We start from the raw sequence: 25,069 nt of genomic DNA, 5'->3' as shown, positions 1-25,069 counted from the left end.
AAAAATAAGACAATAATTGTTCTATCAAAAAGAAAATATGATAAAAAGTGGGCTTTAAGTCAATTCTACTATCGTTAAAAGGGCTGATATTGATAATTCCCGATAATTCTCGATTCCGTCGGGGTTCAACCCTTGGGCCAAATAACATGTGCTATTTTTGTTCCAGTAGCCATCTCATACCTTTGATGGTATCCTCGACGAATGTCTTGCTCATTTCTAGCTCAGGGAAATTCGTCCAAAAGTAATGACCCAAGCCCTTATACACATCAACCTTGGTATTCACGTCGGCCTCCTCCCTTAGGACTCGTTCATATATCAGTGCTTCGTCACGCAGAGGATCCAGCCCGCATACTTGGAAGTAAGCTGGTGGAAGATCCCTGTGCCCTCGTTCCTCTTTACCGTAGAGAAATGGCACAAATAACGGGCTAGACATATCGCCCCTCATGCCTGCCATACTGAAGACCTTTGCCAGAAGACTCAAGGGCAGAAGACTCAGGATGAACCCGGCAACGGAAGCAAGGGGGCTGAAAGATCCCAACGTCAAGTTGAAAATAGGGTCCTTGCAAGGCGTCACGATAGGATGAGAGATATACTCTGGTTGATACTGGGCAGGAAGATGAGATGGCGGCATGAAACACATAATAGCAGGAACACAAAGATATTGGCCTGTTAGAGGAGGCGATAGCTGCTCATCTCGTGCGATGTGTGCGAGTACAGCTGCTATATTACCACCTGCCGATCCTCCCCCAACTATAAACCCCTTCGAAGGGTCGGCACCAAGCATTGAGGCATTCTTAGCACACCACTGAAGTGCATCCCACGAGTCATTGATCCAGGTTGGGAATGGATGCTCAGGTACAAGCCTGTATTCCACATTGACGCAAACAGCTCCCAGATCTCGAGAGAACAGTCGGCAATTAACCTCCTCATCAGTCAAGTCTCCCATCCCCCATCCGCCTTCGTGGAACATGACAATCAAGGGACTACTGCCGTCTTTCTTCGCTGCAGGCTTGTAGACCCTGATTGTGATCGCTGATCCATCACGAACGGGGATTTTCCGGTCCTCTTCGGTAACTTCAGTGATGGGGCCGGGAAGGTATCGAAGCTTCCACTTTTCCTTCAATATAGTGGCTCTGTGCTCCCTGGCAGCTGTGTGGTCTTTCCGACCATAATAGGGGTCTGATGGATTGGGTGGTCTGACGGCTGGGCCCCTTTCCAGAATAGCGGCCATGGCTGGGTCCATGACCGCGAGGGCGACAAGTTCTTCCCTCGTACGGGGCGCCATAATGATGGCGTTTGTGAAAATATGAAAAGACGAGGAACCGGACTTCAGCTCAAAGAGTGCTATTTTTATACTATCGGACCACCTTGGACCGTTCACGTGATATAATCTGGCCAAAGAAAGTAGTCAGTGACAATACTCACTTAGATTGCATTTCGTCCTATGCCACTGTAGCTTGTATATATATAACTACAGAACGCTCAGGATGCGAGGCTATTGGACGCGGTTGGCACTGTTCTAATGGTCCCCTTAGCTGCCAACCCTCCATCTTTACCCTCGACCCATATATCCCAGCTACCGTTTGACCCGTTGGGCTTTTGTGCTGCGCAAACCTTCATCTCACGCTCAACCAGAAGTGGCGCCAAATTTCGGTATTCAACACTTGATACCGCCTGTCCTAATGCGGACACATGTTTCTGAAATGCGGTAAGCATGATCGTGAGGGTCAACGGCCCATGGACAAGGAGGTCACTGTATCCTTCAACGTTGCGCGCATAGTCTCGATCTAAGTGTATGGAATGGGCATTAAAAGTGAGAGCAGAATATCTGAATAAAAGGGCTTTCGAAGGTGTGATGGTTTGAGTGAATTCCGGCGTAGTATGAACTGTGAACTACAGTGTTAGTAACGTACTATAGGGTTACAAACATAGAGGATAAGATACCTTTGATTACTTTTCGAGGAAGATCAGCAGCTTTCATAGCTTCTATCTCCTCTGGTGTCCGATCCTTCATAAAGACAAGGTTGCGTCTTTCAATCACAATGCTATCCCCCCGTTCCTCCTCTGACTGAGTCCACACTCTGTTTCTGATCGCATCATCGCTTTCGTGCTCGTCCACTGTAGCTACCCGCCTTTCAATTCCCACAAATATCTTCTCTTCGCCTTCCTTGCCTTTAACATTCACTTCACGTATTCCTTCGACACAGACTGCTCGTTGCCCGTTAAGTAGCGGACCGCCATCATCGAAGAAACGAACTGATCCTCCAGCCCACATTCGGCGATTATACGGCTGTCCGGGGGAATGCAGTTCATCGCAGCCATCCGGAAGGAGTTCAGATGAAGGAACTTGCGGTGGAAAATATACTAGATGGTGTCCGCGAGGCATGGAGGTCGGCCCGGAGATGGACGGAAGACGCCATTGGAACTCTGTAGCAGCAGATGAAGCTTGAGACGGTGTGAGAAGGCTATTGAGCGAGAGGTTCAATAGATGTGATGGCTGGGGCGAAAGATAGTCGTATATCAGAGGCAGTCGGCGCCGTACCAGCTCACCCTCGAGCTTCGATAATTCTGGTGCCGTACTCAGCGTACGCCTTTGCAGAAGGGTTGTAAGCCGTTGACCAGAGCATATTCTGGCCAATTGGGACATAGCTACCTCGAGTGTTCTGTAGAGGCGCACATCCGTGGCATTCACTTCGGTCTGCTATAGTTGATAGTCAATATAAATAAACTAGAGACCAGTTTGGCGTTTTGCGGTATAAAAAGCGGCTTCTCCGACCTCGGACTCAACTCCGTGGGGGGCTTTTGACTGGATATTTAGACCAACTTTTCAGTATCCCTTACCAAATACCAAAATAGATGGCTATATCTAACGGTTATAGAGTGCACTGTATCTGAAAGGAGGGAATTTGTTAGTTCCGTACACGCGAGTCTATTATGATGCCCTCCATGATCCCCGGCTTAAACGATGCCAACATTATGTTACAGCCCATCATTTCATTTCTTGGGCCTTTGGGTTCCTTTTCACATCAAGTGAGCATAGGTTGCCATCTTTTCTGAGTTCTCGGGGCTTATATTTATTCTATAGGCAGCTATAGAGTGCTTCGGCTCGACGAACAATACGCTACAGGCTGAGGTCTCTTTCAACGATGCATTCTCAGCAGTTCAATCACAAGAAGCAGACTACGCCATCATACCGCTGGAGAACTCCTCTAACGGTGCCGTTGTTCAAACTCTTGATCTGCTAGCGGATCGTGACAACCTATACCCCGATATCGTTGTGTCTGGAGAATACTATCTCGCAGTTCATCATTGTTTATTGATGAAGAAAGCCAAAGGTACGGCTTCTAATGCTATATTTTGCGTTTATACCGCTAACGGCCACTGATATAGACGGATCTGAGAATACTTCTAAAACTAACCCGGAAGTGTCAAAGTTCTACTCTCACCCTCAGGTTTGGGGACAGTGCACAAGATTCCTCTCAGGTTATAATGGAGTAGAGAAACAAGATGCATCTTCAACATCGAAGGCAGCAGAGATTGTTAGCAAGGACAACGATGCGAAGAGTGCGGCTATTGGAAGCGAACTCGCCGGCAAGCTTAACGGTTTGGAGGTTGTAAAAGCCAACATCGAGGATGACTCCTCGAACGCAACCAGATTCCTCGTTTTACAGAACCTCAAATCGAACCGTACCCAGGCCATAAAGCCTCCGCAGAAGTCGCAGTCTTGCTCAAAACCAGGGTCGAAATGCAAATCACTCATTTCCTTCATGGTTGATCATACATCGCCCGGTGCATTAGCCGATGCGCTCCACGTCTTCAAGAAGTACGGCCTAAATTTGACCAGTATTAATTCTCGCCCTGGAGGTGTCCAGGCATGGCAGTACGTGTTCCTTGTGGAATGCCAGAGGGTTCACGGTGTTCACGATGACCAAGTTGTGGACAAGGTCATCAGTGAACTGAAGAAGATTACGCAGACATGCAGAAACCTAGGGAGCTGGGAAGATCAACTTGTGGAGAGCTCATAAAGAGGGCTTTTTAACTTTTTGGATATTGATATTTATCGAGGTAAGTAGACTAGATATGGACCAATTTTCATGATTTTAGTGTTGTCTCGGGGCATACAAACTTACGGCTTATATACCCTTATATGTACATATTGCCCTTATTCTAAGTGATATACTTGGGAGAAAGAGGAAAGAGGGATTACGGATAACCAACACATTTATATTTGATCTATTTATCCTGTACCAGAAACATTGCGGGTAACGAGCGTGTATTTTTTATATAAATGAACAACACTATCATTTGAACCCTGGGTGAGTCCATACTTTAGTTTAGCATCCTGATAAATGATATCAGGTTATCAAACTTCTAAGCACTGACTTTCATGTTCCAAATCATAGAGCGAGGCAGGGCGCAAGAAGAGGACAGCAAAAATCACACAAATAATTTAGTAGGAAGCAAAGGGGTTCCACCTAGAAGCATTATCCCAGCTCAGATCGAATATGCAGGTAACAGACAGATTCGAAGAGGCGTCCATCTCAACCAATCTTCAACTCTGTACGAAGTGGGTTTGGCGAAGCGACGAGGATACGCTAGAATAACATCCGCCATACAGTCTACCCTCATAACGTAGGTCTCTGCTATGGCCACTTAATTTGAAGTGGCCATGTTGCGAAGCTTGGACGGTCCTAGAATACCCGGAGTTAGTGATGATAGAACAATAGGGGGAGGGAGCGATTAAACATACCCCTGAGCAGCTTCGAACCAGTGAGGGAATGTGGGGCACAGATCTGAACGGCTGATGCGTTTATATTGCCCCTGACGCCGTTGGTGCGGCTCAAAGGGCTAGTCGTCAGAACACTCCCCGACGGGATTTCCGGGCGATCTTCCTCGCAACCCGCGAGGTTGCCATATTGTCAATCTAGCACCGTCGTTAGTAGGTATATACACGAAGTGGAAGCTGTCATTCAAACGTACCATCGTAGAATTCATCATCGTCATCTTCTTCAACGTCGGCCAACTGCTCGAAGTTGACCTTGTAACGAAGCATTGCTCCAATACCACCAAAGCCCTTGACGAACTGGTTACCCTCGCCGGACTTGTCGGAAACGAATTCCAGAGTTGCACCAAAATCTTTGTAGTTCTCGGCAAGCCATTCAAGGAGCGAACCCTGCTCAACGATTTCCATCTCTTGTCCGGTTTCCTTGTCCATGAATTGCTCTCTGTCAGACTCCTGGGACTTGGTGGTGTGTAGTACAATGTCAGATCCAGTCGAAGGTTTGAGTACCCAGCGAGTGATGTCCAGATTCTCAAATACAATAAGGGTCTCGGCAGCTCCAAGCTCAAGTGCTTTCAGAGTATCGTCAACGCCGTAGCAAACACGGCCGCTATCCTGGCTAATTTCCTCAAAGTATTTGCCGATGAGTTTCTTCTCCTGAATGAATTTGACATTACCTAGAGTTTCAGAGGAAAGCTCGATAGCCTGGTTGAATCCGTTTTCACCACCATACGACACATCAACAACCTTAATGACCTTGGACTGGAGGCGGTTGTCGAAGAGATCAGACTGGTTGAGATCGTTCTTAAAATCGGCAGAACCAGCAAGAATCAAGCCGGCGACATTGACCTTATCCGCAGTGATGAAGTTCTGGACGGCAAGCTCTGCAACCTTACGGACGTAGTTGTGACGCTTCTCCTCACGAAGACGAGCAAAACGAAGAGCAGACTGACCACCACGACCGTGCTTCTTGGGCAGGTCGACACTGAACTTGTGAACGACATCTCTGGTATTTCCACTCAAGGTACCGAACAGAGCACCGTTTCCGTCCATAATGATAAATCCAAACTTCTGATCGGACTCAAGGAGCTCGCTCAGGGCTTCGGTATGGAACTTGTTATCACAGAGGTAGAGGGAGGTGTTGATGGGTTTGAAGGGCTCAAAATCGATGTTGATTTTACGCTCTTTTCCCTCGGAGGTAATAATTTCACCACAGTAGACAACAAGGCCATTTGGAGGAACTCTGGTGTAAAGCTTCAGGCGCTGCTGGGTAGACGTAATCGCTGAAAGGACGGATAGACGGTTAACTCGGGATTTAATGTTGGAGGCAGTTCCCTAGAATATTAATTAGGAAAACTAATCCTTTCTTTTTTACGGGTAATAAATCAGAGACATACGAATTCTTCAGCCAACATCTTCGCTGCTCTCGAGATCTGGTCCTTTGGAGCTGTGCCGCCGTGGTTAGCGGGGCACCATGATTACAGCAATCATCAAAAAGATCCCAACTTACGAATAATCAACGAAATCATAGAAGTTCCGTTTCCTCGTGCCGCCTCCAGGCGCTTAATCAGCTTCTTTACCTTCCATATCTCAATATTCTTCTCCGCCTCGCCAGTTGGTTGCGGCGCGCTCATTTTGGATGACTCTCAGCCAAAACCCCGATCGAACTCGTTTTGGATGGACCTGATCGGTGAGCCTGTTTGCCCACACAGGCCCGTAGAAGTCAAGTACCTTTAAACCAACGCTCTACGCCGTATGAGACGTATCTGGATGTCACTGGCCTGCTCAGCGTGTTGAAGTTATGGTATTTTTTTAATCAACCTGAATCTGGTTGTGGGGTGAAGAAAAAAAAAAGAGCCAACGACAAATGCTTATGTCAGCAAGAGGCTGCCCAACTTCATGATCTTTTTTTTAGTGGGAAAAGTAATAGAAACTTGAGATGGACGGTTGAACGGCTTTATAGAAGACCAATTGCTGCTGTTTTTACTGATATTACTTGGATAATCATTCGATGTGATGGCAAACATATAATTGACTTTGAAGAAAGGATACTCCTTTATGTATCGTTTCAATGGCGCAGTTGCTGAGGTGGACCAGAGGTCTACTCAGACGAAGCCCATTAACTCCTTTACAATTCCCAACGACTGGCTTCAAAGCCGTCCCCTGGACCAAAGTACTCGAAGAGGAACATTATGACGAGTTCAAGGCTGGTAACTACTGTCCGATCAAGATTGGCGATGTATACTCATCCTACCAAATACTGGGCAAGCTAGGATTTGGATCAACCTCGACAGTTTGGCTTGCTCGTAACTTACAGTATGAGAAGCCTTCGATCGTCAGGCCTTCTCAATACTAAAGTTTTAACCACCTAGGAATCGTGGATATTGTGCTTTGAAAGTGTTTACACGAAATCATGGCGGGGCCTGCCAAAATGAACTTCGGATCTATGAGGCCATAAACAAAGCAAATCCTTCACATCCTGGGCATCCGCACATCAGGACTGCGGAGGGAATGTTTGCCATAGAACGACCAGGGGGTGATCATCAGTGTCTTGTCCAAGCGCCGATGTGGGATAGCTGGAGGGACCTTCTGTATAGAAACCCAAGCGGCAGATTTTCCGTGGCGCTTCTGAAGGGCGGTTTACGGCATCTCCTACTGGCCCTTGATTATCTTCACACAGAGTGCAGGCTTGTTCATACAGGTACATATTGTAGGACCTCGCATCCAGGTATATGATATTTTCTAAACATGGAAGTGTGAACAGATATCAAAGCGGACAATATACTGCATGCAATTGCCGATGAAGGTATTCTCAAGTCCTTTGCCAACGAGGAGATGGAAGCACCGTCCCCCCGAAAATATGTCAACGGTGTTCCCGTCTACATGTCCAGACGATTCGGCCTGCCGGAAGACTTTGGCAGAATCATACTGAGCGATTTTGGCGAGGCCGTTAATGGAGATAGGAAGCGGAACCACAACGCGCAGCCTGATGTGTATAGGTCACCAGAAGTTATGCTCCAAGCTGCGTGGAGCTACCCGATAGATATATGGAACGTCGGTGCCATGGTCAGTCAGCCTTATCGGTACCTTGGAGGAACCCATGACGGAGTTGGTGTGGCGCTAACGAACCGCAGATCTGGGATGTATTCGAGGGCGGCCACTTATTTTATGGCATAGACCCTAGCCCGAAGAAGGGCTATTACACCACCAGGGCCCATCTGGCAGAGATAATCGGGCTTCTCGGCCCACCACCTTTAGATCTACTCCGAGAAGGTGTCCGAAGCAAAGAGTTTTTCTCCGATGATGGTGAGTTTGCCACCTTTTGTGCGGTTACCCGATGTCTGGTGCCATCCAGTGGTGGCTAATATGGCGATCTACAGGTAAATGGATCGCGGATTGCCCAATTCCAGAGGGTAAAAGTTTGGAGAAGGCAGAGCTGATCCTCAAGGGGAGGAACAAGGAAATGTTCCTGAACTTCATAAGAGGGATGTTGACATGGCGACCGGAAAACCGCAAGACAGCGAAAGAGTTGCTGGAGGATCCATGGCTGAAGACCTGGGAGATACCTGATTAGGTCTCCTACTCCACGTTACGCCGTAGATGGATTCCTTGATGTAATTTGCATATCCAAGGTGCTCAAGGTCATCCAGAAGGCTTCAGCACGACAGCAAAGTTATTCTTTCCCGGCCCAGGGCTGATAATTTCCTTTGCATAGCCTACCCCTCTCGTCCTGACCTTGGGTTGACTGTATCTCCATAGGTAATAGATGAGCTTTGAAGAGACCTTTCTCCGCAGTAGCTGGTATCCCAGAGACGTAAGGATATCGTCCAGCCGCCCCTCAGTCAAGTACCTCGAATTCAACACACAGGCGGCAGGCAAGACGAGAAACAGAGCCGGTAGAAACTCGCCTGCAGACGTAGTAGAATCGATATTCGTGGTGAGAAACTGAACGGTCCGGCGTAGCATTTCTCCTCTCCCTAAGGGCTCCGGCACATAATTGAGCACCAACGAGAGACTGACGATGTGAAAGGTCTCTTCTTCCGTGCTGGGCAATGGCCGTTCCATAAAGTCCTGCTGTAGGATGCCAGCCTCTTGTGAATGCAGGTCTATCCTCGTAACGTCCAGCGCCTTTGCCATGGAGCACGCATTCCTACTGCTGAGTGCGCCGACTTCGAGCAGACGAAGCTTTCTCCTGCCAGAGGTATCGCTACCACCGTCTGCTTGTATCTGGCTGAGTAGAGGTTCGAGCCACTGGAGAAGGACATGGCTGGAGTCACCTCCTCGTTCCTTGGACTGACCCTTCTTGCTGGCTATCTGGTAGCTCTTCAGCCCGCCCTTTGCAGCAATCTCCTCGTCCAGCTGCCGGACCAACACATCGTCGCCTTCTGCCGCTGCCCGGGCTCGCGCCTTATGTAGCTGGTGGTGAGACCTGATCAGGTTCCTGGTCGCTCTGGCCGACAGAGAAGCCACCGGTTTCTTCACCGTCGGTGGTCGTCCTTGCGACAGCGACTTTCTCTTCCCTCTCTTCATCTCTCTCTCTCTCTCTTCCCTTCTTCTTCCCTTATTATCCAATACTACCGTATAATATCTAATATCTAATGTATTTATCTTCATCATCATGCCAAGCCTTATCTTACTAAGCATCACGTGGCCCACGAACTTCCCAACTAAGCGAGAAACTTCAAAGACCAAAAAAGAAAGAGAAATTTCGCGTTGAAAAAGCGACGAAGGCAAGAAACTTGAACAAGCGACAACGAACGCCGTGAAGTCGACCAGCCATGGCCCCAAAAGACAGCAAGCAAGGTAGGCGGTTCATGTTCTCCGTGTGGTGTGCGGCGTCGAGTTGGGCGCATCGATACATCAATGGATAGAGATGGATATTACAGAGATGAGATGCTAACGATGGATAATAGCCACAAAGGCCAGCTCTAAGGCTGGTGCTGCCTCCAAGGCCGTCCTCAAGGGGGTAAGAAGCGCGATCCCAGACGAGTAGAAGACGAAGAGACAGAAGAACGAGAGTTGACCAGAGGAACAGGCTCACTCTCACAAAGTCCGCAAGGTCAGGACATCGGCCACCTTCCACCGACCAAAGACTCTCCAGCTTTCTCGATCGCCCAAGTACCCCCGAAAGTCGATTCCTCATGTGCCCCGTCTGGACCACCACCAGGTCATCGTCCACCCGCTCAACACCGAGTCCGCCATGAAGAAGATCGAGGAGAACAACACCCTGGTATTCATCGCCGACGTCAAGGCCAACAAGCGACAGATCAAGCTCGCTCTCAAGAAGCTCTACGACATAGAAACCGTCAAGCTCAACACTCTCATCCGGTGGGTCCCCAGAACCTGTTTAAACAAGAAACCATCATACACGTTACAAAGCCAGATGCTAATACAAGACAGACCGGACGGATCCAAGAAGGTCTTTGCCAGACTAACGCCTGACATCGATGCGCTCGACATTGCTGCCACCAAGCTCGGGATTGTTTAATGGATGAAATGATGGTCTTTTTTTTTATGTTTATTCTATCTGTGATATCAGTCGGCTATTACAACAAAAAGAGAACAAAAATGCTACAGATATCATCGTGATGATCACCAAAAAGAAGAACAGGCTCCAGGTCGACATGTCCGTGACCAAAAAGAAAAATAACCACTAGCCTCCACTGACTCGATGTGGTCCCATCTTTTTCTGCTAGCTATCTTAATTAGCACATCCCCCAAAAAGCCACTGGGCCTCCAAATGTGAAGTTACCCCCTCGACGAAGCTCTCCTTTATCCCGACTTGATTTCTCTTGGTGCCTAACTGGATGCCCTGCCTGTCTCTGCCCGAACGGGCCCTCCTCTCAAAAGACAAACTCCCCGATCTCCTAGTGGCAGGGTTTGACTTGCTGGACCCGTAATCGTACAGTAGCCTGCGGTAGATCTACTAATCTGTAGCCAGTGCGAGTTGCGGTGAAACTACGCACTTTTAAAACATAAGACTTGCAGAGAAGAAGAAGAAAATAAGAAGACGACCCTGACCCTGTTAACTGTAGAGAAGAGAAGAGGAGAAGAAGCGCTGGTGGCCAACCAACCGTCCAAGAGAGAGAGAAAGGCTTCGCTTGGTGTTTCAGCTTTTTTTTTTCCTTCCTTCTTCCCGGAAAACCAAAAAAAAAAAACATCCTCTTTATTTTCTCCCCTCAATCGCCAACATCATCGCCAAACTTCACCACAACCAACAGCCATCGCCATCGCCACTGAACATCGCTATAACTAGATATACTATCGATACGCTGTCGACATTTGCTTGCTATAACTCGATACTCGCGAGATAGACTAGCTGTAACTGCGCAATCAGCTGCATCACCGCTTCGCTGCTACACCGTCGCATGCCGGCGCATCGCCAGACCATCAGCACATCGCGTGAACTAGACGTTCTCGACGCGTCAAGAGACTGAATATCCTCATACTCAGCATTATCTTCACTGTCGCTGCCGTTTTCACGATGGCTTCGACGCGCCATCCGCCTCCGCTACGTATATACCAGGACCCTCCAGGCGCTTCACCACCAAAACCAACACAGCAACCATCTCAGCCAGCCCAGAGCCACGGCGCATCAAGACACAAGTCACAGCGTAAACAGCTGCAGCCGTCGCCTATGCCCCTTCAGCCACTTGGGAACTCGGCCAGGAACAACCGCGATCTCGTCTTGAACCCTCCCTCCTTGGACCCCTTCAGCAGTCAGTCTCCTATCAAGCACCAGCGTCGCACGAGCGCCCACATCGCGCACAACAATAAGCTTGAATACATGCCCATCTCCGCTCCGAAACCTGCCAGGTTTCCCACGGACTCGCCTGCTAAGAAGCTGCTGGACCATGAACAGCACCCTCGGCACTCCTTGCCGCCTCCACCGTCACGCCTGCCACTGTTTACGACATTCCCCAGTGCTCCTACCAAGCTGCCTGGGCCCACAGCCAGGCAGCACCAGCACCAGGAAAACTTCACCTCTCTACCCCCTCCACGTTTCTCTTCTTCTTCCTCTTCCTCTTCTGCCACTACTTCTTCTGCCTCGGGGATGCGTGCTCCAGCCAAACGTCGACTCACCGTCGGCAGTGATTCCCAGCGGGAGATGCCTTCATCAAAGAAAATCAGGCGCGAGGAGCGCGAGAAATCGGCACCCGTACCCACACGGCTGCCTGAACCGCATGAGATGCCTCCCGTGGAAGACGACGGTTCCAAGCCTCCGTACAGCTATGCGATTCTTATAGGAATGGCCATTCTTCGAGCTACCAACCGCCGTCTTACCCTGGCTCAGATCTACAAGTGGATATCAGACAATTTCGCCTTCTATCGTGCCGGAGACTTTGGATGGCAGAACAGCATCCGCCATAACCTCAGTCTTCACAAGGCTTTTATCAAGCAAGAACGTCCAAAGGATGATCCCGGCAAGGGCCACTACTGGATCATCGAACCCGGTATGGAAGGCCAATTCCTCAAAGATAAGCCGTTTCGTAAAGGCCCTATCATGTCAACCATTCCAGTCACTCAACATCAACCCGCTCCGCTAAGCACGCCAAAGCAAGAGTTACCCCAATCGAGCAATCCAGGTCTTTCTACCATCAATTATATACCATCCGCAGCCGAGCAGGAGGCCCCTGCCCTTCCATCAAATGCCCAGGACCTCTCTTCTGATGCCACTCTACCTGCCTCTGACCCTGCTCTTCAAGAAGACGACGTGAGTGACGAGCAGCCGGCACAGTCACTAGCTCAGACAGAGCAACATTTCTCCTCACCGCTCCAGGCAATGCGCTCATCCCCACCAGTAGCTCCACGCATCTTCCGCCGTCAGGCCACCCCTCCAACACCCTCCCGGCCCACTTCGGCCTCAGCCGGTGTTCCGCGTTTAAAGAGGCGCAAGCCTTCAAACATGAATGACAGCGGTTATTATTCCTCCCTCGAGTCGTCAGCTATGCGACCTCGCGTTGCTGCTGGGCATACTTTGACTTCGGATCTAGATATTGAACCCCCACGCATCAAACGAGGCCGTGCTGAAGAGGAGATTGCTCGCATCCGAAGCTCCTCACACGACATCAGTCCCATGCGCCTAGGGTCTCTTCGAGATTCAGCACAAGCAGCCATTGGCTCGTCGCCACTCAGAAATGAATATATTTCCATCCATGCTGCCCCTTTGACTCCGGCTGTCAAATTCAAAAAGCCAGCCAAACCACCACCCTTTCTCTCACCCAACACCAATCTCCAGAATCACCGCCGCAAGATCCAGCAGATGGTCAACTCTCCAATCAAGCGCCTTGGCTTGGGAGAGGACCTGCAGCAGCCATGGAGCCCAGCATTCAATATCCATGATGAAGTGTATACCCCTAATGACCACCTTCGCCTACCCTTTGATCCATTCTCAGACAACTACTTGGCCAACACGGGCACACCCACTTTTGGTTCGCCAGCAAAACGTTCCGTCAAGGGCGATAGTCTTGGAACCGGCGTCCTTAACGATATCACCGCCCTCAGCGCCAACACACGCCTAAAAACACCAATCGACAAGGCCAAGGCGTACAGGTTCCAAGAGTCTCCTTGCAAGCGCCTTGACTCGGGTCGCTACAATGACGCGTCCAACGATGAGTTATTCTCCTTCAATCTCTTCAGCGAGGATTGTGCTGGCGAGGTTGATGGTGTGGACCTTTTGCAGGGTTTTGAGAAAATTGGACAGCAACCTTCAAAAGAAGAACGTTCTCCCAAGCAGTTTGTTGGGAAAGGCCCACGCTCTAGTCATGGATCCAAGGGTGGTATTCGGTTTTAATCACCATTATCTTCCCATTACCTCCAAAATACTTGGTTTTTACATCTTGATATCTCGAACTCTGCCTCTACCATTCCCCTGTTCTCTGGTTAATATCTGCGTCATATTAGACCGGGAATTCTTCTTATCCCATGGGCCTTCATTTAGGTCATTGCCCTTGGGTTCCCCCTGTTGGTGTCTTCCTCACAGTCATCTATGGACACACTTATCCCTCTCACATCCTCTAACCTCCGCTGCCCCTTATCAGATTCCTCTCCCCAATATCTGGCTCTAGTGTTCTCATTCTTGAGTTACATCTTTTTACACCAGTCGTGCTACCCGCCTCGACTGGCAGGATATGTGATTAAATTGTTGGTACATGCTTTTCTTTTCCCTTGTCTCTTTACTTGGTCATGTTTTTGGTATTTTTTCGGACAGTCAGGAACAACTGGAGCTCGGGGGGTTGTCTTGTTTTTCTTGCTCTTTGCATTGCTTTTGGGTCTTTTTTACTCCATCTCCATCTTCTCCCGCCTACCTCATATCACCTACCTTCACCTTTACTCCGGCCCTCTTCATTTATTTCTTAGCATTGGTTCGTACGTTTTATTTTGCAAGGTGCTTCAACGGACAGGGATGGGACAAGGAACGGGTGGAATTTTGCAATGACCCTAATGAATGTGTTGATGTTTACGGATCATGGCTAATGAGGTTTTAATTCCTGTTTCTCTTGTCTATGTTTTTACCGGTATTTTGATGGGCCTTCAGCTATCGATGTACCTTCTGAACAAAATGTTATTCTTACCATATCAATATATTAAGCTTCTCCATGCCTGGAACTAAGTAAGATCAATCCTTGGTAATTAAAGGAATGGTAGTTGTATAGCAAGTTTTTAGGTGGGTATCTATATATTAATCTCTCGAAGCAACCCCAGAAACAATCCGCAAATCCGATAGATAAGGCAACTAAAGCCGTACAAAGAAAGTCCGGGCTGAAACAGATATAGTAACACCAATTCCTTCAATGCAGCTTGTTCTTAAACCAGAATCAAAAACGCCGCTTCCAGACCGCCCGAAATAAATGCTGTCACACACGCGACTCCCTGCATCTGCAAAGCAAAGAGACCCCTCCACACGTCCGTCTGTCGTGTAGCGCGATCAATCCAAGTCTCAATCATAAGCCTTTCGCCACGACATCAGAAAACACCACGCTTCCCTTCCGTCTCTCATCAGCCTTAATCGCTACTACTGCACCCGCGACACCCACAGCTCACGCACTGTATGCCTTGATCCTCTTTCAGCTGCGCTTTAGGCACACGACATATACAGGTAGCGTTGAAGTTCGTCTCCTTGGTCTGAATGCATCGTAAACAACATAGCTACGGATAAAGAAGGCAGTTAGTCTCCAACGCGTAGCAAAGTATCTACTCTGAAAAATTAGACATGGGCGTGGGCGCGCGTCCTCTCACCTTTTCATACCCTTGTTTCTTCCATTTAGCTATCAGGTTTGCATCCGCGTATCCGTTTTTTAAAAGCCAGTCATAAAGCTTTTTCGATATAGCTTCTTTCTCGTAGTATAAGTCATATATGTATCTTGACCCTATTCGAGAGATATGTATTTTCATGTCAGTGTGTGTTCTACTTCGAGCAGAACAAGGAGAAAACTTACGTTGGTGACTGATTTGGAAAATAGGCCATAATACTTCGTGTCTCTTCTTGCCTTCATGAGAGGCGTTCTCTGCATCTTTCATCTTATTGCTGAATTCAAGGAGGGTATCTTCGATATCGTCGAAGCCATCTGGAGGAGCCTTGCGTGTTCGCGCGCTGCGGATGGGAGGCATGCTGGATGAAGGCGGGATAAGTTCGTAGGAGTTAAGAGGTAGAACTGGCGAGCAATCGGCGGGTAGAAGAAGTATTTAAGTATTATGCGTAGACGTTTTAGAAACTGTCATGAGTATCTAATTCTTCTTCTTCTTCTCTTCTTCGTCTGCTTCCGCTTCTTATCGTTAGATGAAACTTTGATTTTTGTAGAAGCTATGTATATTACGTAATGGCATTTTTTGCCCGTTTCCACCGCCTTTAGAAACATCTTTGAAGTTTTTTGGTTATCAAATACAATTAAATCAACAGCTCAAGCAGTTATCTTATACCACCTATAATCACAACATTTATACTACCGGGATCGTCCATACGTCCTTGCGATTGACCCCTTTTCCGTCTCCGAGAACACATCCCTTACCCAGCAACCATGGAGCAACAAATCCAACTCGATCCTTCCAAGCTCTCTGCATCGGATAAAAAGGAATTGCAGCAGATACTGGCCAACGAGGCCCAGAAAACAAATATCCAACAAAGTAACAATTTCCCCTATCTTACCCGTTTTATTCCCCAGTGATATACCGCCGTCTTCCCTGCCTAATCAGAGCATAGCTAACGTATATGCTTTCTAGCTGTTCACCACCTTACCGACGTATGCTGGAAGAAATGTGTCCCCGGAAAAGTCAGCGGCGGTGCATTGGATAAAAATGAGCTCTCATGTGCCCAGAACTGCGTTAACCGATGGATGGATGCCAATCTCTCTGTGATGAAGCATTTGGAAACACTGAGAGGTAGCCAATAGACGAAACGGGTTTATGGTTGTTTTGATATTGGAAACTGAGATGCAAGATGATGAGAAACGGACGGCCTCTGTGAACGTACATGTGGCTTTGCGCATTTTGTGGGAACTATACAGCACTGTAAGGATACCGCTGGTCCTTGTTTGAAAGGGATGGCTTGCTTGCTTTTCTCCTTAATGTTGTAGGGGTTAAGTGGGTTACGCCCTTGTATTATAGATATATCACTAATTCAGAAGCAAATGGATATGTGCACGGAGTATTTACGCTGCCGTTTAGCCTGGCAAAGATACGGCTAGGCCTATACGGGCGAATATTTAGGTAAATATGTAAGCTATACATGGAAAGGGCTAATATTGACCAATGCTTAGAATTTTACACGCCTCAGTGTTGTGTAACTATTGTCTTATTTTCTCTATGTAAATGACTCCATCCTGGAGGAATTTTGTATATCAGTCGTAATGCAGTGCGCATGCAGAATCGAAAGCAGCTCGAGTCTATTGCTTTCCAAAGGCCAAAGACCCAAATGACAACGCTGAAAATAGGAAAGAAAAAAAAGAAACAGTGTTTAACCCTTGTTAGTTCGCAGCTAGCGCCTTGACAGGTTATGCAGATGTAGAATTTGCAAGTCTAGCTCCATTGTTGGAATGGAGCATAGCCACTTCTCATATCCTTAATATCTTCGGGAGAAACAACAGAAGAGTCAAAGAAGAAATTGTAGATAATGGAAGGGGTATCAAAAAAGAATATGAAGAGTAAATAGAAAGGAAACTGGTCGATATAGACGTAAATGACGTATCGCTCAAGGTAATGCAAGTAGCCAATTTGGCAGAGGCTAGATTATTCGAGGAAGGTGAAAAGATTAGTGTGAAGTATGTTGATGGCTCTGTCAGCGTCTCTCTCTTCGATCACACAGGATATATTGATTTCGCTGGCGCCTGGTAAAAAGGAAGTTAGCTTTCAATATGTTGGCGTTAGTAGAGATGAGAAATTCCCTTACCTTGTGAAATCATTTCAATATTCACGTTATGTTCCCCTAGAACGGAGAACATGCGACCAGCAACCCCAACCATATTTTTCATCTGCTGACCGACAAGACTTAAGATGGCCATTTCTGGTATAATGTCGACTGTACCGTATCTTCTTAGATCTTGGATTGCCCCGCGAAGATCCTCGTCGATGATTTGGTATTCATCCCGACCCACGCCATTGAGAAGAGGGAGCTCAGAATGCAGGGCCAGCGAGACATGCACCTCACTAGTCGAGATGAGATCTATCGATAGCCTCCATTTGTCGAGGACTGAGAATATCCCAGCAAAGAACCCGTGGGAGAGAGACCGTTTATTAGAGTGTATATTAATGACCAAAATTTTATGCTTTGCCGTCACGGCAGTTGGTCGTTTGGGGCCTTCACTGTGGGCCCAGAAGTGAGGGCCTCGTGTGCGGAAATATTTGGGGTCATGTCCTGGAGTTGTTCGCTCTAACTCTGAGCGCGAATCCGGGAATATTATGGTACCATTGCCCTTGGGCTTCATGACGTTTTTGATCCGGATAGGGATTTTGGCACGGATGACCTGCTCCATGGTGAAGGGGTGGATGACCTCGGAGCCATAGAATGTCAGCTCGGCAGCCTCTGCCGGAGTGATGGCAGATAGCAACCGGGCAGTAGGAACTTTCCTGGGATCGGCAGTAAAGATTCCGTCTACTTCCTTCCAGACCTGTAGCTCCTGTGCAGATAGTCCAACAGCTACCAGTGCAGCACATAGATCTGTATAGCCACGGCCAATCTTGTCCAGGAGGCCTCCTGGAACGAGTCCAAAGTAGCCAGTTAGCACAGGTACCCTACCAGGACAGGCAAGCACTTTTTCAGCAAAGAGTTTGGCTAGGCGGTCATAGAACTCTTGATCCAGTGCTTGGACACCAGGTGCAAAATCTATAGCATCAGAAAGGTCGATATATGCAGCATCAACTCCGCGATCGTTCAACAAAGCAGCCATCAGACGACAACTGAGTTTTTCACCAGCGCTTATGACCATGTCGACACATCTGCTGCTAATCTCTCCAAGCGTCTGAGCAGCTTCTAGTATTTTCAGCACTCGCTGGCATTCGGTATCAAACTCGGAGACCAATCGTGATCTCAACTCCACCGAATGGATAAGTTCATTGGCCACGCTGATATGTTCGGATAGGACTGTGTCGACTAGGGTCTTGTACTGTGACGATTTGGGATTCTCTGCCTCGCGTGCAGCTCGTAGGAGCCTATACCGTATGATTAGGTCGTTAATAACCCGTTGATGCAGTCGCACCACCCATCCGGGCAGGTTGACTCACCGATTAGTGGTCCCATCCGCCTTGGAGGAGCTACTCCGGGCAGAGCATACAACAGCAACACGGTTCGTGAGGGTGCTCGGTCTAGAAAGAGAGAGAAATCAGCATCAATCCTGCATACCAGACGGAAAGCGGGAACAATTCAGGGGTATGGCATACTGGATGACCTGCTCAACTATCTGATGCGCGAACTTGCCGACACTTGTGCCTCCAAATTTCTGGACTACCCAGTCCGACGGAGGAGTTCGAGGTATTCCATTTGGTAGGACAGCTGTGTGGCCGTTTACTATATGTCCATTGCCATTCATGATGGATATAAGACGGGCACGCAGCACAGATCAAAAAACGGTGGGGGATAACGGGGCTCCCCGCTGTACACTGGTTCTCCCTAAGGCTGCTCAGATCTCAGTATCAGCACACAATGGCAGAGGGAAATGAACGACGGTAATGAATGAAGCAGAAGAAGCGATATCTAATCCAGGTGTATCATCTTTCTTCTCAAACGGAAAAAAAAAGGACTGGCGGTGTTTTCGTCGACTTTCTTTTCATCCGCCTTTATCTTTTTTTTTCACGCTGACTTAAGCATTTTGACTTTGGGGGAATTTTTCAAACCTTATCTGGTATAAAAACAGCTTTTTAAATTGCAAAAAAAGCGTTTCCACGGCGGAACTAACTTCTTTGGGTTTTTCCGAGATCCGACAACGGAATGTTTCGCCGGTTTAGGATCACGCAATATTTTCCGCAGCAGGCCAAGTTGGGACTAGTTCCGATAAGCAACCGATAGGCGACTTGGGGATGTTTGTCTTGTTTGGCTGGTTTGTTTGTTTGTTTCTCTGTCCTTCCTCTTTGGGCGCAAGTTTGACGACGAAGAAGAAAAAAACATGCAACGCGACAAGGCAGAGACGAAGATACATATATATCATTTGCCGGGGCAGTGTATAGATGGTTGACTGCGGCCCTGGTCTACCTACCCTGTTCAGTTGCATGCAACGAGTTACATATACAGCAGTCTGTTGGCTAGACATTTTAGTCTGGTGATTGATCCCTGGAAGGGTGGGCTGTTCAACCCGTGGTTTCGATGGCAATATAGACTGGAAACCACGCGAGAAGCCGCGGCAGACGTCAAAGGATATTGTCAGTTCTATTTCAAACTCCCTGGGCCTTACCGATATGTTCTTGTTCATGACAGTATTTCAACATCCCGGAGGTTGCAACGCTGCCTTGGGGGGGGGCACCGGTACCCGGGACGGACCGTGGAAAGCCGTGGGCTGAGCGAAATGCCTCTTTGGTGACTTGCTCTTCCACCCAGCCGATACAACATTCATTTCATAGGCCGCTGCGTCGAGCCATGTCAATCATCAAGGGGTGCATGGGTGTGGGCCATGCTAGGGGAATTCGGAGTCAGAGGATCAGAGAAAATTATTATTTGTTCTTATCCTGGTGTTCTCTCGAATGGCAACCACTTGGGAGCCATATTGCAAGGATAGAAACCCCGCAGGACGACGCATAATCATGTTTACCCTGGCGCAGGCCATGCTAATCTAAGTATATATACCTACTTATATATGCTGCGGGTAGAAAATGACCGAAAGTCTGTCGAACATAAAAGGCTATCGGGAATGAACCTCTACCATCTCTTAACCCGGAACACACCCGGAAAGGCTATTGAAAAAATAGGGAATATATCTTCCTCCGCACATATATTTTGCTGGATAATCCATCGTGGTCGACCGGTCAGAAGGTTCTGGTTGCGAGAACTAAGTTGTCTCGCTGGATTCTTCATTGGATTATACCATCCATGTGAAAAGGATGACATTAAATACGTAACTAAACTTTTCTTTTTCATCCTCTCTTTTTTAAGCTCCCTTTCCTCCTTGTTAACACCTTTCTTCAATCTAGGGTGGTAAAGCTTGTTGCATGTAGGAACAAACCTCATAGTACGTACTAACACGGAGCGGCCGTATGCTGACTGAAATTGGTCATGATGAGACTGTATAAGCCTCGTATGGTTCCATTTTTGCGGTAAAAATGAATCTCATTATGATTGTGGCGGCCATGTGGCAGAGTGCCCTTAAATAGAAGAACTATTACATATTGAATCAGTAATAATTACTACATACTCCAGGCAACCAACGGCAACATGAGAAGATGTGTAAAAAAATCGACTCGCTTAACTATCATTTATACATCCCGTCAATTGTTTGCCAGTGAATGAATGACACAACTTTGTATTTCACAAACTCAGTCGGCAACCATTCAAAATCATTCAAACGAGCAACCAAATTTTCAGCTTAAAATTTGATTCGATTTAGGGCTCTGTTACTCCTTATCAACTTCGCTGTTCTACCCTTGTATCCCTTTGCAGCAACATGGACGCCACAGAATCATTATCATGCCCGTTCTGTCATTTCACTGACACTGATGCGTACTTTTTGACACAACACGTAGAATTATGTCACCCCGAAAACGGCACATCTCCATTTCTGGAGACAGAAGAAGAATCAGATATTGAAAATGCCAGAAAGCCCGGTTGGTGGCATGGTGATACGCGACTTTACACAGATGAAGATGCAGAGACAGACATCATCAAATATATTGATTGTCCCACTGGATGCGGGGAGGCTGTGACTGAGGCTCAACTAACGAGTCATTTGGATTTACATCTTGCGGAGGGACTGGCGCTAGAAGAGCTCAAGGGAATCGATGCGAAGGAATCAGACATGGAAGTACCTGGAAATATCGATCCTGAGGATTTTGAAGATGAGGAGCTGTCGCCCAAACTGAGCAAGGCACTGGGGAAATATGATGGGAAACGGCACCGCGATGCGCCAGTCTACTCAAAAACCCCAAAGCAGAAAAAGAGAACGAAAAATCCGGGCCAGCTCGGGGTATGGCATTAATATTACTGTTTCTCTTTACGCGCGTTGTGCTAATCAGGCGTACGTTCCCTGCTAACATGGAATGTGACAGACTACCGAGCTAGGGCCATACGCTCGAGAGGCCAAGATGCCTTCATGGTTGCGCAAAATGCTTGAAGAAGGCCCAGCTATTACCCGTGAGAATAGGATCCTGCCGGATGGTTCATTACGCAAGGTTGAGATCGTCTCAAATGAAACATGCGGCCTTATCCAGGTTATTGCTCGGCTTTGTCAACAAGATTATTCGGTAGAGCAAGCATACCTCTGCAGCCCTAATGTTAGGCATATATTTAAAATGCGCAAGGAGGGCGGATTTTGTGGATATCGTAACATCCAAATGCTTATCTCCTATATCCAGGACAGCCGTGCCGTGGGCTATAAACATTTCCCTAGCCGAACCCCATCGATATTAAAGTTACAGGGCATGATTGAGCAGGCCTGGGATAATGGGTTCAACAGCCATGCTAGGGTAGAGACTGGAGGAATAAAGGGGACACGCAAGTATATAGGGACCCCTGAGGTAGGTCTTTTACATATGCTACTTGTATCCACAGCTGTATATGGAAGTGCTAATCTATATTTATGAAATAGGCTGCAGCATTGTTCCAAAATTTGGAGATACCGTAAGCTGATACCCCTTTACCAAACTTGTAGTCTGATTAGTGGGCGGCTTACATTCGTACAGGTGTCGCCCTAAAGTCTGCACCGAGACTACGGAAGATAAAGCTTTTGAATCGCTTTACTTAACAGTGGCAGAGTATTTCCTCAACCATAAAGCTCCAGTTACTGAGAAGAAGGTCGTTCAAACGGACCTCCCTCCGATATATCTACAGCATGCCGGTATGGCGACTCTATACTGCTCCCCAGTGAAAAGCTTGGCTATACCGGCCGTTCATTGTAGCTGATATGTTAGACGAATAGGGCACTCGATGACTATTGTCGGATTCGAAATTCGAGATAATGGCAGCGTTAATCTCCTCGTTTTCGACCCAATGTTCAAGACATCAGCTGCAATTTCGCGGCTCATAGGGACACAGTGTACTACTGCGAAGCCTGAGACGTACCTAAAGGCGTTCCGAAGATGTAATAGATATCTACGGCAGTTTGACACATTCGAGCTGCTGATGTATGTTTTATGAACTTTCCTGAAGCGGGTATCATCTTGCTATAATATACCCTAGCTGATCACGGTACAAAATGAGTCGCGAGGTAAAAGAATGAGGAGCTTGCCATTTAGAAATGGATGATAAAGTATTGAAATCTGGATATAGAGAGGCTTCGTAGTAAATATATAACGGAGTACGCAGGGGGACTTTTGATGTTAAAATGATTGGGTCAATTGGCTGCAAGGTGGGAAATTTATCAACGCAATGTATAGCTGGAGCAGGTTTATCAAGTATGAGTATACGCAGCAGGAAATAGTTGAATACATTGATCTCACAAAGGTAGCTTGTTGAGCATCTTGTCGAAGGGTAAAAATCTCTGCTGTCAAGGGATCTGACTAAGCACAAATATTTTAAAGGGAAATTTTATATAAATTCACAAAACGTTTGCATTTAACCAAACCATAGATTTCTATATGATTGCTAGGCTCTTTTCGATTTAGAGAAATATACCATCCATCTATCATCTGGAATTCACACTTTACTTAACTTATAGCAGCTATGAGAACCTCACCGAATATTATCATCACTGGAACTCCGGGGGTGGGGAAGACGGTTCACTGCGAACAACTAGCGCAAGAGACAGAGTTGAAGCATCTACCCATCAATCAAGTTGCAAAGGAAAGAGGATGCTACGATGGCTTTGATGAGAAGCTTAAAAGTCATATCGTTGACGAGGATAAGGTAATTAATATCTGCTTCAGCTTGCGTTGCATTCGCATACTAAATCTTTAAACCAATTCTAGCTACTTGATGAAATCGAAGCAGACGTATTAAAAGGCGGATACCTAATTGACTGGCATGCGTGCGATTTATTTCCGAAATCTTGGATTGATCTTGTAGTGGTGTTACGGTGTCCGTCTACGTCTATTCTCTATGATAGATTGGCAGCAAGGTGAGCTATTCCCCTCATACCATCTGCTAGGGCAATTTTCAATAACGCATCTATTCTCTTTCTATAGATCATATTCGGAAGAAAAGCTCCAAGAGAATCTTGATGCCGAAATATTTGGGGTGCTATTTGAGGAAGCTAGAGAAGCCTATGATGAGGAGATTGTGGTTGAACTCCAGAGCGAGACGGACGATGACATCGAGAGCAATTGTCAGAGGATAAAATCTTGGATAGATTCCTGGAAGCAATCGCATGCCTCCGGCTCTAATTGATTTGTTCTAACGATCGGATCTATCATACTCCACGGTCTTCGGGCAGCCACACCAGCTTCTGAAAAAGTTGAAAGGTGCCTGGAGAATCACTGCTGCTGCTTTTGCTTCTGCTCTTCTATCCACGCCTTCAACTTCATCAACGCCTTATATCGGTGGGATATCGTGTTCTGAAGGGTATAAAGTCAGTATAGAGGGCACAGGGGAGGTAGAAAAGCAAAGTGCATTTACCTTGTACTTTGGATCCATCTCAGCATACGTCTGGCCTTCATACTCAAAGATCGGGTCCCAACCTAGTGTCCGTGGTGTCAGCCTACTATTCTTGCATATGTTTATGTGAATGTTAGGGGTCGTTAACTGACCGAAATTGGTTGATCCACGAGCGGGCACTACTTTGCCCTGATGGTTTTTTTCTCGTTGTCAGCGTTGCAAACATAGCATAAGCCAGCAGGAGGCGTCGTGAGAGGGCTACCACCCTACGCTTTACCAAAGGGGCAAGATAAATATGGCCTTGTCCACCCAATAGATATCTACTACCCCTTATTTTGTCTGACACTTAAAATAAGGCTTGCTTGGCCTCGATATATGCCTTTAAAGGGTAACCTTATAAAGCGGACAGTCTCTTGATCTCCCCCGTTGATAAACGTAGGCCCCTTAAAGGGGTTATGGTAGCCACATCCGTATATGCCACTCACCTCAGTCCTTCCCTGGAAAAGGATTGGCTCTTCTCCTGGGCCTGCACAGAATGCAAAAGTAGCAACTGTAACAGCAGATTTATCCTCGTATGGTTCCACCAATTTATTAAGCCCGACATGGCCCAACTTTTCAAGGAACCATTTACTACATGTATGATGTTAATAACGAAAACAAAAAATAACGAGAACAAAACATGGCCTGCATGGCCATGATGTATACACATTGAAAGGATATCTCACATATAAGGACCTGGCAGGCCATTCAACGCATTAAACTCCAGCGCAGTATCATCTGTCAATGCTGGCCCGTTGACCTGTATCAATCTTGAATTAGTGACCATGGCGGGAAAATAACTGTTCCCACAAGGAATTGATAACTACTCACGGCTTCAGCTGCCTTTCGGCATTTTTCCCTTGCAATGTCTTCTATTGTTCCCTGGAGCTCTGGTACATCAACCGATACGCTCTTTACCTCAATAGTGTCTTGAAGAATCGCCTGGACTTCAGCGAGTTTGTTTTTATTTCCGGTGACAAAATTAATGGATTTCATATTTATTCACTTGCCCCCAGCTGTGGTACCTGGTTGTCTGATATTGATATAACCGTGATCGTGTGTTAAGGGAAATTGATGCTCGAGTT

At 47.2% G+C, this 25,069-nt stretch overlaps 14 protein-coding genes across 14 annotated transcripts; 7 read left to right on the top strand and 7 right to left on the bottom strand.

The window, feature by feature from the left end:
- Window positions 1–151: 151 nt before the first annotated feature.
- On the bottom strand, window positions 152–1,246 carry MCYG_01953 (lipase 2; the record flags this gene model as incomplete). Its single annotated transcript, XM_002848973.1, has 1 exon — window positions 152–1,246. The coding sequence occupies one exon, from the start codon at window positions 1,229–1,231 to the stop codon at window positions 152–154; it is 1,080 nt and encodes a 359-aa protein (XP_002849019.1).
- Window positions 1,247–1,482: 236 nt separating this feature from the next.
- Window positions 1,483–2,647, bottom strand: MCYG_01952 (conserved hypothetical protein; the record flags this gene model as incomplete). The annotated part of the gene is made up of 2 exons (XM_002848972.1): window positions 1,483–1,886; window positions 1,945–2,647. The coding sequence occupies 2 exons, from the start codon at window positions 2,645–2,647 to the stop codon at window positions 1,483–1,485; spliced, it is 1,107 nt and encodes a 368-aa protein (XP_002849018.1).
- Window positions 2,648–2,946: 299 nt separating this feature from the next.
- Window positions 2,947–4,025, top strand: MCYG_01951 (chorismate mutase/prephenate dehydratase; the record flags this gene model as incomplete). The annotated part of the gene is made up of 3 exons (XM_002848971.1): window positions 2,947–3,030; window positions 3,086–3,335; window positions 3,391–4,025. The coding sequence occupies 3 exons, from the start codon at window positions 2,947–2,949 to the stop codon at window positions 4,023–4,025; spliced, it is 969 nt and encodes a 322-aa protein (XP_002849017.1).
- Window positions 4,026–4,653: 628 nt separating this feature from the next.
- On the bottom strand, window positions 4,654–6,414 carry MCYG_01950 (eukaryotic peptide chain release factor subunit 1; the record flags this gene model as incomplete). The annotated part of the gene is made up of 5 exons (XM_002848970.1): window positions 4,654–4,691; window positions 4,751–4,888; window positions 4,981–6,115; window positions 6,178–6,227; window positions 6,291–6,414. The coding sequence occupies 5 exons, from the start codon at window positions 6,412–6,414 to the stop codon at window positions 4,654–4,656; spliced, it is 1,485 nt and encodes a 494-aa protein (XP_002849016.1).
- Window positions 6,415–6,851: 437 nt separating this feature from the next.
- On the top strand, window positions 6,852–8,354 carry MCYG_01949 (protein kinase domain-containing protein; the record flags this gene model as incomplete). Its single annotated transcript, XM_002848969.1, has 5 exons — window positions 6,852–7,096; window positions 7,153–7,481; window positions 7,545–7,888; window positions 7,915–8,086; window positions 8,161–8,354. The coding sequence occupies 5 exons, from the start codon at window positions 6,852–6,854 to the stop codon at window positions 8,352–8,354; spliced, it is 1,284 nt and encodes a 427-aa protein (XP_002849015.1).
- Window positions 8,355–8,422: 68 nt separating this feature from the next.
- Window positions 8,423–9,310, bottom strand: MCYG_01948 (nucleolus protein; the record flags this gene model as incomplete). The annotated part of the gene is made up of 1 exon (XM_002848968.1): window positions 8,423–9,310. One exon carries the CDS (start codon window positions 9,308–9,310, stop codon window positions 8,423–8,425), a length of 888 nt encoding a protein of 295 aa, XP_002849014.1.
- Window positions 9,311–9,594: 284 nt separating this feature from the next.
- Window positions 9,595–10,268, top strand: MCYG_01947 (60S ribosomal protein L25; the record flags this gene model as incomplete). The annotated part of the gene is made up of 4 exons (XM_002848967.1): window positions 9,595–9,622; window positions 9,694–9,746; window positions 9,816–10,108; window positions 10,181–10,268. The coding sequence occupies 4 exons, from the start codon at window positions 9,595–9,597 to the stop codon at window positions 10,266–10,268; spliced, it is 462 nt and encodes a 153-aa protein (XP_002849013.1).
- Window positions 10,269–11,264: 996 nt separating this feature from the next.
- MCYG_01946 (forkhead box protein) lies at window positions 11,265–13,574 on the top strand (the record flags this gene model as incomplete). Its single annotated transcript, XM_002848966.1, has 2 exons — window positions 11,265–12,366; window positions 12,400–13,574. The coding sequence occupies 2 exons, from the start codon at window positions 11,265–11,267 to the stop codon at window positions 13,572–13,574; spliced, it is 2,277 nt and encodes a 758-aa protein (XP_002849012.1).
- A 1,211-nt stretch (window positions 13,575–14,785) lies between these two features.
- MCYG_01945 (cell cycle control protein cwf14) lies at window positions 14,786–15,391 on the bottom strand (the record flags this gene model as incomplete). The annotated part of the gene is made up of 3 exons (XM_002848965.1): window positions 14,786–14,929; window positions 15,020–15,150; window positions 15,220–15,391. The coding sequence occupies 3 exons, from the start codon at window positions 15,389–15,391 to the stop codon at window positions 14,786–14,788; spliced, it is 447 nt and encodes a 148-aa protein (XP_002849011.1).
- A 407-nt stretch (window positions 15,392–15,798) lies between these two features.
- MCYG_01944 (conserved hypothetical protein) lies at window positions 15,799–16,170 on the top strand (the record flags this gene model as incomplete). Its single annotated transcript, XM_002848964.1, has 2 exons — window positions 15,799–15,904; window positions 16,001–16,170. The coding sequence occupies 2 exons, from the start codon at window positions 15,799–15,801 to the stop codon at window positions 16,168–16,170; spliced, it is 276 nt and encodes a 91-aa protein (XP_002849010.1).
- Window positions 16,171–17,005: 835 nt separating this feature from the next.
- Window positions 17,006–18,801, bottom strand: MCYG_01943 (aspartokinase; the record flags this gene model as incomplete). Its single annotated transcript, XM_002848963.1, has 4 exons — window positions 17,006–17,103; window positions 17,166–18,424; window positions 18,497–18,577; window positions 18,653–18,801. 4 exons carry the CDS (start codon window positions 18,799–18,801, stop codon window positions 17,006–17,008), a joined length of 1,587 nt encoding a protein of 528 aa, XP_002849009.1.
- Window positions 18,802–20,862: 2,061 nt separating this feature from the next.
- Window positions 20,863–22,550, top strand: MCYG_01942 (DUF1671 domain-containing protein; the record flags this gene model as incomplete). The annotated part of the gene is made up of 5 exons (XM_002848962.1): window positions 20,863–21,381; window positions 21,464–21,931; window positions 22,003–22,034; window positions 22,097–22,251; window positions 22,333–22,550. 5 exons carry the CDS (start codon window positions 20,863–20,865, stop codon window positions 22,548–22,550), a joined length of 1,392 nt encoding a protein of 463 aa, XP_002849008.1.
- Window positions 22,551–23,075: 525 nt separating this feature from the next.
- On the top strand, window positions 23,076–23,738 carry MCYG_01941 (POS9-activating factor FAP7; the record flags this gene model as incomplete). The annotated part of the gene is made up of 3 exons (XM_002848961.1): window positions 23,076–23,258; window positions 23,321–23,469; window positions 23,537–23,738. The coding sequence occupies 3 exons, from the start codon at window positions 23,076–23,078 to the stop codon at window positions 23,736–23,738; spliced, it is 534 nt and encodes a 177-aa protein (XP_002849007.1).
- An 86-nt stretch (window positions 23,739–23,824) lies between these two features.
- Window positions 23,825–24,980, bottom strand: MCYG_01940 (inosine triphosphate pyrophosphatase; the record flags this gene model as incomplete). Its single annotated transcript, XM_002848960.1, has 6 exons — window positions 23,825–23,905; window positions 23,967–24,028; window positions 24,098–24,134; window positions 24,431–24,575; window positions 24,671–24,744; window positions 24,816–24,980. 6 exons carry the CDS (start codon window positions 24,978–24,980, stop codon window positions 23,825–23,827), a joined length of 564 nt encoding a protein of 187 aa, XP_002849006.1.
- Window positions 24,981–25,069: the final 89 nt, after the last annotated feature.

This window comes from Microsporum canis, genomic scaffold (genome assembly GCF_000151145.1).
Source record: "Microsporum canis CBS 113480 supercont1.2 genomic scaffold, whole genome shotgun sequence".
NCBI classification, from domain to species: domain Eukaryota; kingdom Fungi; phylum Ascomycota; class Eurotiomycetes; order Onygenales; family Arthrodermataceae; genus Microsporum; species Microsporum canis.
Note: the sequence above shows the minus strand (reverse complement) of the source record. Positions and strands in the feature narration are given on the sequence as shown.